Here is a 12,410-nt window from a genome sequence, read left to right as displayed (position 1 = left end):
ACCCTGCCCTCTTTCTTCAAAGCTCTCTTCTGTGCACATGCATGTATATGTGTGTGTGTGATGACCACTTAAAATGAGAACCAACAAAAAAAGACCACCATATTTGGACCAAAAAAAAAAAATGACAGAAGAGGCCAAACAGTGTAATTGGTTGATTTTCATGTTGCTCTGAGGGGAGGGGAGCAGAGGGGCTAAATTACAGAGTAGTCTGCCTTGGGACATCATTATACACACAGACATATGCCGCTACCACTGCTGGCTAGTCACTTATTCAGGCCAAGGAGGGAAGGTGGGTGTGTTTGTATTTTACATGATATACGTGTGTGTGTGTGTGTGTGTGTGTGTGTGTGTGTGTGTGTGTGTGTGTGTGTGTGTGTGTGTGTGTGATTACAGAGTTCCCTGGTTGGGGGTTAAGCTGTATTGAAAAGGGTTAGACTAGCCAAATGTGTAATGGATGGAGATGGGCTTTAAAGCAGACAGAAAAAGCTTTCTTTGTAGGTCACCGCAAGCAAGCCCAGATAGCTCACTCTTATTAGTGCTCCAGCAGCAAAAGCAATGTTACAGCCAACCTTACCCCACAACCACTGCAGCCTGGAGCAGGGCGTAGGCCAAGCTTAAATTGGAAAACATCTAGACTAAAATACAGAAACAACACTTGTGTTTATATGAAATACATTCAACTCATCCTCTTAAGGAGAACGTTTATATTTTCTAGGAATATCCACTGACTAATGCTGTAAAATAAACAGGTCAAAGCATGGAAAAATGATGCATACATTGCAACATGTCCTAGACAGAAGACCAATCTTTACAAAGATTACTGACCTACTATGATTGGACAAAAGAGCTCACTGACATGCTGTAGGTTCAACTAATCTTTTCACAGGAGAAATAGCTGATAAAGTTGTTCTTTTATTACTCCAGTGTTCAGACTCCCAGTCATCCTACTGCCTAACAGCAAGTCATTAGCAACAAGGCCACAAATACACCCATGGGCTTTAGCATGGCAGGGTCACATATTTGACCCCTGAATTATGGAGACACTAAAATAACATATCATTAATCAGCCTTAATACTGAGAAAATTGAAGAATGGGACACTGAGTGGCCCCTGGAAAGCATTAAGTTCCTGAGCCCCTTTACTACTGTCAGCACTAGTCTGTGTGAGGACACAGGGACACCTAAATAGCTAGAGAACTGCCATTCATAGTTAATCAAAGAATAATTCACACCACAAGATATCCATATTTACAGGACCTGCTGGACAATAAGCTTTAATTTCACCTGTCCTGAGCTGTTTGTCTGCTGCCACATGGGCACTGAAAGCAAACTAGGACAGTTGTAAAAGACTAGCATCCATGTTCCAATTTCATTTCAGGAGGTGTGTAAATAAGAACATTTCAATTCAATTAGGCTTAAAGATTACTAAATCAGGAGAAGGACACATACAGTAATAACCCATAGAGACTACTGTCCAGATTAGGAGAGATTAGTCTTCTAACTAAACTGTCTGTTTGCAAGTAAAAGCAACATGTTGCCAATTTAACGTTTCTTGGAAAAGGACACAGAATAGAATGTAATGGCAAGATAAAAAACAAAATGCTGATAGCATGAGATTGGTACATAAGGGGTCAATGTGGGATATCAGAGAAGTTATGCAACATTCCTGGTGATAATTCCATGTCCAGAAAATGGGAGTAAAAACAGATGTAACTAAATGAAAAAGATGAAACTAAATAATTAATGGTGGAAAAATGCTGATTTCTGATGTGTTGTACATGCACACAAGCACGTTCTTACCGGAGCTGCGACTGAAGTTTGCCGGCCTTGGTGACAAAGTCTTCCCAAATTGGGTAGCTGCTCTGTGGGGAAAAAAAAAAAAGATACAGAAACCTGAATGAGACAATCATCAGAACAAATTTCACCATTCCCACAGTTATGTAACAGTTCAACCAACTGGAGGGTATAGTGAAGCCTCACCTCACCTGTAGGGCTAAACAGAGCTAACCTAAGCATATGTTTTCCCATACATGTCACTTAATTACGTCAACCTGAAAATATGTTCTGGCTTATTGCTGCCAGTAGACCTTAGGGCACCAGAATCTAGGCTCTTGATGAAAACACTCAAACAACTGGGTTTGATTTTGCTCCAATTTTGATTCACTATCTATTAATGGGAAAACAGATATTACCATCATGCCCTGCATATGTTAGGCTGCAAAATGGGTCAGGGCCTTTTTATGGAAAAATCCCCACACAACAAGAGCAATAATACAATGGTATAATGAGCCTGGTTCCCAATGGGACTCTAAATTTACTTAAATCAGGTCCTGGACTGAAAATAGTTGAAGAGCCTTTTATCCAAACTAACAGAGAACAAGTAGCCTAATGCACTGAAAAGAGGAAGCTAAGCATGACAGCGAAGCTGCACAAGATAAAATGATGATGACTGTGGCATGAGCACATGTTTGTCACTGATGTGCTACTCCTGTCAGGGGCATGAGGAATGTCATGTTATGCTGTCAACATTACACCCAACAACCACCTCCACTCTCTCTACCTACAGTACCTCTCTCTTCCTCTCTCCCAGTCCCCCCTTACATCATTTCTGTTCCTTTCCATCTCTGCCCCCTCTCTCTGTCTCTGATCACTCGGTCTACCTTTCTCTCCCTGAAGAGACCACCACTATCAGAGCAGCATCACAGCTTTCTCTGCCTTCATCCCATCATTTCTCACTCATCTCGCCCACACGTTAGGCTGTCAAAGTAAGCTGTGTTTTTTTATGCATCTGTTAGACAACAAAAGAAAATAATCAGACATTTTAATGTAGTCTATAAAGTCAAAACCAACACACCATGCATTTGTGTATTTTGGGCCTGTCTACCTGACAGTTAAGAGATGGGAAGACCATAAACTACTTAGCCAAGTGAATCTCAGGATACTGAGAAGTGCTAAATGTCTGAGCAGTATTCATAATAAACCTTCTGACTCCGTGTCTGGACATTTGACCTACACATGTCAAAGCCTTCAAAGCCCCTGAGCAAGTTTCTATCCTGACAGCTAAATTCCCAGCATTCCTTCAGGCAAGAACGGCAGCTGGGAAATCTCCAATTGTCTCATCAGCCAAGCTCTGTCAAAGACACCATCGACTCATACCCCTAGTTTGGTTACTGATGATGTCTGTTAGGCCTTTACCCAGAATTTGCTGCAACACCCACCTCAAACTGGGGCAAATTAAGCCCCGATGAATAACAATGCAGTTGCTATAATAATATATATATAATAATTATTTCAATTACAACAACATAGAGATAACTACCACAAAGCATAAATTAAAATTGATTAATATATAAGATCTTATTCCATTTAGTTTAGCCACTTCTGTACACAATAAAAAGGTCAAATATTTCTTGTTTATCTACTGAAGACTGGTCTAAACGCAGCTACAGCTACTGGCTGGTGTCTGGCGAGGTGAAGCAGCTGGCACAGGCAGTTTTTGGTTGAATATCGTGACGTTAAGTTGTGTGGTAAAGTTCATCGTGTCTTACTTTCATGTCTCCGATAACAGTCTGGAAGAGTCCCCCGAGCGCGCCGCATTCCTTCTCGATAACAGCCTCCATTTTCAGGACCAACTCCAGCGGTCAGTCCGGACTCGGTGAGCCGCTTTCAGTTCGCCACCTTCCGCTCTCCAGGAAAACCAAACAAACAAACAAACAAAAAAAAAAAAACTAAAAAAAAAAAACACTAAACAAAACAAACAAAAATTTAAAAAAGAAACCAGTGTGTTTGGGTTTCTGTTGTTTTGAAAACGTCGAATAACAAACGCGGCTCGGGTTTTCTCGCCTGCACCGTTTACTACGAATCAAAAGAAGCAGTTGGGACGAAAAAGAGAAATTTAAATCCCCCTCTCCCCACTACCCCGCCCCGCTCATACCCATGGCCGGGCCGTGAAGACAAGCTTTTACAGTTTTCTACTTGAAACTACAAATAATCCACAATATTCCGTAGCGTTACTTCGTATGTTGACAGGTAAACACCGACACCGAAACCTGCACCGCCCGCCTTCTCACCGCTGACTGAGGAAAACCAGACACGAGTAACAAGCGTCAAACGCGCCCGAGTAACGGAATAAAGCATTTCCGGTTGATTAATATGCAGCACATTTCCACACCTGCTTATTGCAGGATTAAAAGTAATCCAATACAGAATGAGCTATTCCTTTATTTCAAATATTCCCATATTACAAAAACACCGCAATTATATCACAATGCACAAATCGATTTACAAACATAAATGATGTTCGTAGAACGGGGAATTTTATTGTGAAAGAAAACCCGAGTAGCTTCCGGTATGATTGCGTTTATCTTGACTGCGATGAGGGGGGGGATGCAGGTGAGCAGTTTGTGGACGAGCACTTTGGGTGAGTTTCTCTGCTGTTTTTCGTTTGGTAGCATTTTACTGTTCACAGAACAAAGCTAACAAAGCTAACGAAGCTAAAACGCTACAAGCATTTTAATTGAAATGTCAGCGTTTTGCTATTTATGACTAAATATACGATAAATATGAAAAAAATACAGAGTTAGATAACGGGAGACATCCAGTGGCAGAAATAAAAAATGACAACATAAAATCATCACAGGGAGTTTGAATTGAATGTTTACAATCTGGGGATGTTAAAATAATCCATAGTGACAATTGCAGACGCAAGTAAGTTGTTGTTTGTTTGTTGTTAGCATTTACCTTTCTGTCAGGGCTGTCAGACCAACATAAACAGCAAATCTCTGATGTAATGGAAATGTATTACTAATATACTCCCCACAATTCTCAAAACATTATAAGACATTATGCTGCACTGATTTGATTAAATATAGACACATTACATTGCATTGGATTCTTTTTTTCTACTTAGAAATAAATTGAAAACTGGCCTGGATAAATACAACATACAATGACCTATGAAAAAGCCTTAAAATTTGACTATATGTAAGTATAAGTACTGGGTAGTTAGTGGGGGAAGTGAATCGCACAACTTCATTTTTTCTTCCGAACCTTTATTTGTTTAGTTCTAAAATGCATTCAAAATGTCAAAAATAGCAGGTGTCAAAAATCATCATCTAAAAATATTTTAAATTAATACTAACATTTTAATAGCCCAATGCAAACAAAAGTATAAAATAAATACAACAAATAGATCATATTTCAAGTCAGATAAGTATTGATTTGGACATTTTAATTCAGTTAAATATGAATCAAACACTAACAGATACTACTTTAACATGTACACTAACAATCTACTGATCACGGTTTGAAACAAAGTAGATGACTAAAGCATTTTTAATTGACGGGCAGATTAAATATTTATTTTATAGTACAGCTCACAAGAATGACAAGTTTATTTAAGCCACCCCTTGGTCAAGTTATATTTATCAGCAGATCACTGGAGTTAGATACACATGACATCTCTCAAAAACCCTCCACAGTAGGTATTATTTTTACAGTATATATGACCAGGACAGTTTTTAGGGACTGATAATATTATGTGATAAATATGAACTGAGAAAATACAGTAATTATAATATTATGAAAAAACAGTTATGCTGGAAAACAGAAAATGTAACAAAAAGTGGTCTTTAAGAAATTAAAATTTTTGAAATTCAACTATTAGATCAACTCACATATCAAATAGTGGCCACATAAAAATGTTAATGATAGTCATGTTAAATCTAAAGAGAGTTTATAGCCTTTTAGCACCAAGGTAACTGAAGAATAGTAAAAACAGCCATGTTGCCATTCAGGGACTGTCCAGTAAACTGCACCATCCACCTTAATTTTCTGCTGTGCATAACCTATTAGTACCATACACAGACTTGTTTGTTGTGGTATTGGTATCGTGGCAAATGTTTTCCTCCAATGACAATGTGAGTCAGGGGATGAAGCAGTATGATTTTAAAAAATTGGTGGTAGGTGTCACTTACATCTTGCCAAATGACCACATTACCCTGTATATCCTCAAAAATAACCAAATTTCCTCAACGTCCCACATAAATATTTGCTGGAGATTTTAACCAAAACAATAAAACAATAGTATCTTTGCTTTGCAGCAAGGGACTCAAACTCATATGGTGCTAACTGAACAACCGCTATTCTTTATTCCTGTTCCTGAATTACCAGAATCGCATTTTCTTGCCAAGTATGTTGGACACACAAGGAATTTGACTCTGGTCTGTCTGAAGATGAACTGCTGTAGAACTATTATTGTCCAGAAACCTTGGCAGGTGTTTTAAGCGAGTCAGAAACTGAATCACTGACATGTTTCTAATGTATATTTCTCTCAGTGGATGTCCAGATGATGGTGTGATGTTTTAATCCATTCTGAAGTATCAAAGCATTTGTAAAATTAGTTTATGTTGGTTTCTCCTTTACATCCGCCACCTTTTAAAGCCCATGATCATACTGCAGCAGTAGCAAACTGTCACAATAAATGCAAATATCTGCAAGAAAAAAAGCAAATAACAGTCAACCAGTTGGTGAGGAAAAAGGAGCATTTTTAAAACTTTAAAATACTTTAAATACTTGGTGTGTTTTACTAAATAATTAGCTGAAAACACAATTAGAATCTGAAGTTGACAATTGGAGTCAAAAATGGAAATTAATTAAAACAGAAATTATACAATAGTAGTTAAAAGGTGTAGCTAAAAAAGATGAATGTGCTATGACCTTTTTATTGTATGTAGGTTTCATATTTCAAAAGTAAACAAGGACAATGCAAAGATAGGGAGGTACGTGCATGACTGTTTCCCTTACACAGTACATTTCATTATCTATGACCATGAGAGGGGAAATTTCTGCAGCGGCATACAGATGTTCATCAATTCAAAGTATTTTTCTGCAAGTACAGAAATGCACCCCTTATAATCAGATTAACATAATCTATGTTTTAACTGTCAAAGATTTGTTTTCAGATTGTTTTATGGCCTCAAGGGTACGAACTGATAGCATGACACCACAGGCTTACATAATATTCTCTTTCCTTATGATGACACAGGGGTTGGTGGTGACATTGACATAATATCAACAGGTACATGCAAAAGTGAAAAAGTGTTATCCAGTTTAGGTTTCCTTTATGAGAACTGACCTTTTGAAACACAATGTGCACTATTGCTTTGAATGTGAATTCTATTGCAACTCAAAGTTTAGTTTTTTTCCCTTTCCCTGCTTCAACAACTGACCCTAAATCAGTATTCTGGCATTAGGCTGTAGTCATTCAGACAGACGCAGTAACTATGCATGCACTGTATGCAACATTACACTCACCGTGGCTGCCACATTAATACTGTATTGCTTGTCATTTAGGACTGTGAATATGTTGCCCCGAGGATAAGTTATACACAAGACGGTTTCAGTGCTGTTAGCTAGTGGCTTGATGTAGGCTCCTCCATTCGCTGCTGTAGTTGCTGCCTCCAACACGAAGGCAGCAAAGTAGAAAAGCAAAGCTACGAAATGGTACACCACATCCTGAGTAAAAAAGACAGAAGGCATTACAAGAGTTTTAGGTTTCAAGCATAAATAATTACAGTTGGCTTTTTAGAAAACTTGCTGATTATAAGTTAAATTCCTTTACCCACAACAAAGTGTGAAAAAAATCTCTGGGAACAAAGAATGGCCAACATCTGAGTTTCATCCCAATTATCAGATAATAGTTGAACTGTTTACCAGCTACCTATTATTTTGGCCAGGCCAACTAATATAGAATAAACCTTAAAATGAATTGTAAAGCATAGCATGGAAGATACAAACAACAAACACATGTAAGAACAAGAGAAAATAAAAATACAAGTCATTTTAAATCAACATGTTAAGAAAGAAAATCAAAAGACTGAGAAACAGATTAAAGACAGGAAGGGACAGGAAAAGACAGAGGGTGTGACAGAGTTAATGAGAGTTTGTGTTGTCAACTCTGTGAGCCTGGTTGGACTACAGGCAGGCCTTTGTTGTGTTTTAGTGTGAGCTCATCATCTCTGTCACTCATTGTTCGGCCGAAAACAAACAACCCCACACGCCTGGCTACTCCTGGGAGCAGGACCTGGAGCCTGGGGCGAGGCTGGCTCTGCCTGAAGGCCCACACTTAACACAGAGCCCTCTACAGTGACATACCACAGGAACACGGCACAGGTTCTCACTTCCTTCTCATGTCAGACACAGTATATGTATCACAGGTACAGCATGATTTAAAAGTGCTCTGCAAAGCAATACTAAAACTGTCATGTAATGCTGCTTTCATACTACTTGCACTGTTTTTATACAGTTCCTTTTTGGGAAAAAATGACCAAACATTTCTTCAGCAGACTGATCTTTAGTTTAGGCTTATTATTAATCTGATTTTTAGACTAGGAAACCACCCAAAATGTGTTACCCTGCAGTGACACAGACTAACACAGACTCTGCTGCATTCAAGGCATCTTCTTTCATTTCTCAGGGCTGAGTGTATGACTACTAGAAGCATGGATTCCTATTTTCCATGATAAATCCTGACCTCACTCTGACCTGAGCTGTCTCTCACTTACGTTGAAGAAGAAATGACTATCATTGTGTGGGCTTTTGTGGGCTTTGTAACAATGCTGAGGTTCTCTTCATGAATCACTTCTAGCAGGTCTGCAAAGTCCTTCAAGCCGCCTGATTTTTGTGTACTAAAGCTGTCAGACCCATCACGTAACAACCTGGCTGTGGTCTACACTGTCACCTAACCAGAATGGTAATAAAAGTTGCTAGCAAACATTACTAGTCAAAAACTAGGTTCTTTAAAAATGAGAATATATGGCTGCTTATCTTCAAACGAGGCACATAAAACTTTGTATGTATGAGCTAATAAATCAATAAGCTGCCTCACTCAATAGTTCAGTGGCATAAATTAGCAAATATTTGTAAATATGTATACATATACATAGTATAGTACTTATCTGATGAGACGAGGTAAACTTTATTAAAACCCAAGGGGAAATTCAGGCATCTGAAACTCTTTATAAGCTATGTTTAGCTTCCTGTTGAATTAAAGCATGCTTTTGTCTCTTGTTTCTTGTGTCCAACATAAATATCCAATAAATTGATTCTGAAATTAAGCTTAGTAACCTAAACAATTAGTTAGCACCTGTTTTACATAACTGTCGTAACTGTAAAAACGACAAGGGGCCTGTCACTCAGAGTCAGTGACACTCTTGTTTTTTGACACTGACCAATTTTCCTACACTTAAAGAAAACATGCACCATAGATATGGACAATCACAAAGGCAAAACCAGTTATATTAGTGTATATTAGACTACTACAGTATTACACTAATGTACATTCATGTACTTTGGTACAAATAAGCAGACATTTAACTATTACGGAGCAGTCACTGTTTGATATGCAGACAGTTATAACATGAAATCCTGCAACTACAGTACAATAGGATTAACATTCAGTTTTGTCTTTGAACCAGATTTTCATGCACCAAACAACAGCTGCTGCCATGACTACACTATCAGACACTGACAGTCATATTAGATTTCAGTGACAGCAATCTTGCATGTAATTGCTGTTTTAAGTCACTCAGTTGTTTCATGGTGCCATATGACTTGTGAAAGTACTACTTTTCAGAAATCTGAAAATTCATTTTGATATTGTTCTAATCAAGAAGGGACCTCAAGATAGATAGATAGATAGATAGATAGATAGATAGATAGATAGATAGATAGATAGATAGATAGATAGATAGATGAGCTCATTAGTCTATATCTTACCAAGAAGTTCCAGTCAGTGTTGATGCGATCAGCCAGGCCAGTGATGAGAAGTGTGAGGTAGGTGGAGGAGAGGAAGAAGGTCATGACGGAGACAAACATCACCCAGCCCTGCAGCAGAGGCACGGGCACATTGGAGGAAGCCACCAGGATCCATACTAAACCACCAAACAGCTGAGGACATCCACAGAAACTCACATGAACTTTACAGGAGGCTTGTTACTGCAGTTAAAGACATGCTTTGACATCAGATACAACCCAGCATTTAAATGACTGCTCACAGCTGAAGGACTGTGTGGCAGAGAGATAGTCAAATAGTCATAAGCTTGGAGCAGGTGAAGGCGCTGCAGAAATCGCCCTGGACGGTATAAGGTCAGGAAAATAAAGCTGACTCTCACACCAGAGCTCATTAAAATCATTCTGAATATCATCAATAGTGACTCTGCTAATGATACATTTGTCCTACACTGGTACATGAGAGACAGGTGTTTTTTCTGGACACATTTGCCTTCACTTTTGCTGTCAAACATGAGCAATAACCACTAACCTGCCTGAGGCAGTCACAGTGAGCAGCTGACAAACCACAGAGGAAGAACCGTGTTATTAGGCAAGAACTTAAAGTCTAACTGGACTTGAATAACAAAAATCTATGAATTATTAATAACCAGACGCTGTATAAAGGTTATGTTGGCTTCCATAACACCACTAGGATCCCTGACGCACACAGTATATAGACGATGACCTACAGCTGGAAACGTCTAATAAAAATAAAAGTGATAAGTTACTTACAATTTCTAAACAGACGAGGAATCCGGAGTAAGTCCTCAATACTTCCAGTCCCAAAGGTAGAGAAATAGTTGGCGCTGGGAAAGAAGTGGCAGCGGGATTAACGTTAGTGGCTGGTTCCGACATCTCTATGGGTCCCTGTCTGGTCTCTGTGTCCCCCCTCTCCTCTGCCTCCCACTACAACGACTCCGTTAAACAAAGAACGGGAACAGCGGGGGAAATTCCTCCGGAGTCATGTGTCCCCCAAACAGGTCGGACAGGTGCAGGGGCCACTCCCTGGTAACCGGTGCTGCATTCACGGACCTTATGGAAGCTCCCACATCCCAGCATCCATGTTGTAAACCTCATATGTCCTCATTGGAGCCAGATTGGAGCTAATTAAATTGAATTCGGTTGGTTGAGGTTTTATTCTGAAAGAAATGTAACAATGCAGTAAATATAATTAACCCACAATTTAAAAATATGTATAAGTCGATTAACTGAGCTATTAATTAATAAATAGGTAGAAGCCTGCAATAAAACAAGATGGCAAGTAATGGCAGCTGTGACAGCACAGTGCAACTATTATCTTCTACTGATATAACAAGTTGTTAAAGGTTATGGCATGTTAATAAATGTTCTTTTATGGCTCCTCTCTGTTTCTTTGCTATTGGTAAGACAGTCATAAAAGGGGTGTGAGGGTGTGCAGCACACATTGGCCACTCTTGTTCTCTGAATTTTATGCAATCCACACCCAAACTGTAAATTCTTAGTTAGGCTGCACAGTCATTTATACTGAATGGGTTAGTGCTCGTCTGGTACTTTGGTTATACCCACAGCGCCTAAAGGCAACACTCTTAATCCCACTGAATCAGTCTGCTGGGACACTTGATGCCCTCTGTGAACAGCCACCATCAGACACCACAGCTCAGGAACACTAATGAGAAAATCAAATAGTTGGAGTGATAACCAGAGCCCACAGCTTTTTCTGTTAGAAAAGAAACGAGGACGTGTGTGCACTGATTACCTTCACAGTGCAGGGACATAGAAGCTCGAAAGGTAAATATTAGTTTAAGGTTTAGACTAACAGCTATGGAGAGAACTGATTTACAAATGGACTCACCAATATTTTACCGTATTTCCACTAAAACATGGAACTGAAACATCAAGTGTGAAAAAGTAAGTGTTGAGGAGGTTTTTCTTTTACAAATGAAAAATACAATTCCATTAAATCAGTTGGTATGGAGCTGTTTCTTAATGTCAGCCACAGTTAATGTGTAACTGTGGTTTGGGTTATGTGAGCCAATGTTGACATAACCTGTGTGAGGACACTGGGCTGTTAGACTTTAGAACCCACTAGGATTTCTGCACTGCCACAATTAGCTGAGCCCTGACAGTTTTGCCGTGTATTTATTACTATTCTTATTGTATTTAGTCCGAGCCTCCACACCTGAGATTGTAGTAAGGACACAAAGATAAACTGCAGCAGCTCCACTAAACCAGGCCACACCATAGGCCACACCATAGGCCAAAACATGCAGAACTGTCATTTCGCTCAGTGGTTTAATCAGAAATACTTTTGTCAGTCCTGTATTTCAGCACACACATCAAAGCCTTTGACAATAACTGCAACCACCATTTCAGTCACACTACAATGTTATAGTGTATATTTGCAGGAATGTGCATGTGTATTCTTACCTGAACTTTGACATAACCATCCATATTATGATCTACTGTCAGCAGCCATCAGATTTGAACTATTTCATCCAACCTCTGCTAACTTGGTGTTTATCACTGACATCTATGTTTCCAAGTGTTTCCAAGTGTTGCATCAATCGGGTTTTATTAAGGTTCAGTGACTTGCTGACACAG

At 39.1% G+C, this 12,410-nt stretch overlaps 3 protein-coding genes across 7 annotated transcripts in view; 1 reads left to right on the top strand and 2 right to left on the bottom strand.

Moving 5' to 3' along the window:
• LOC113122566 (protein MTSS 1-like) overlaps positions 1–3,715 on the bottom strand; it is a 45,666-nt gene extending 41,951 nt beyond the window's left edge. For all 5 annotated transcript variants that reach the window (XM_026293994.1, XM_026293996.1, XM_026293997.1 and 2 more), the window contains exons 1-2: positions 3,548–3,715; positions 1,800–1,861 (exon numbers count right to left, since the gene is read on the bottom strand). In XM_026293994.1, coding sequence (XP_026149779.1) covers positions 1,800–1,861; positions 3,548–3,619 — 134 coding nt within the window. In that variant the 5' untranslated portion in view covers positions 3,620–3,715. The remainder of the gene's footprint in view (positions 1–1,799; positions 1,862–3,547) is intronic.
• A 1,943-nt stretch (positions 3,716–5,658) lies between these two features.
• On the bottom strand, positions 5,659–12,373 carry mal2 (mal, T cell differentiation protein 2). The gene is made up of 5 exons (XM_026293365.1): positions 12,237–12,373; positions 10,563–10,969; positions 9,777–9,947; positions 7,314–7,514; positions 5,659–6,490 (listed from the first exon to the last, which is right to left on the bottom strand). Exons 2-5 carry the CDS (start codon positions 10,683–10,685, stop codon positions 6,419–6,421), a joined length of 567 nt encoding a protein of 188 aa, XP_026149150.1. The 5' UTR covers positions 10,686–10,969; positions 12,237–12,373; the 3' UTR covers positions 5,659–6,418.
• The window catches only part of LOC113122213 (tumor necrosis factor receptor superfamily member 11B), a 69,645-nt gene continuing 68,634 nt past the window's right edge, over positions 11,400–12,410 (top strand). Inside the window, exon 1 of the mRNA XM_026293362.2 lies at positions 11,400–11,597. The gene's annotated coding sequence lies outside the window, so the exon portion shown is untranslated. The remainder of the gene's footprint in view (positions 11,598–12,410) is intronic.

This window comes from Mastacembelus armatus, chromosome 16, assembly GCF_900324485.2.
Source record: "Mastacembelus armatus chromosome 16, fMasArm1.2, whole genome shotgun sequence".
Classification (NCBI taxonomy): domain Eukaryota; kingdom Metazoa; phylum Chordata; class Actinopteri; order Synbranchiformes; family Mastacembelidae; genus Mastacembelus; species Mastacembelus armatus.
The sequence above is the reverse complement of the archived record's forward strand: the minus strand, read 5'-3'. Positions and strand labels throughout refer to the sequence as shown.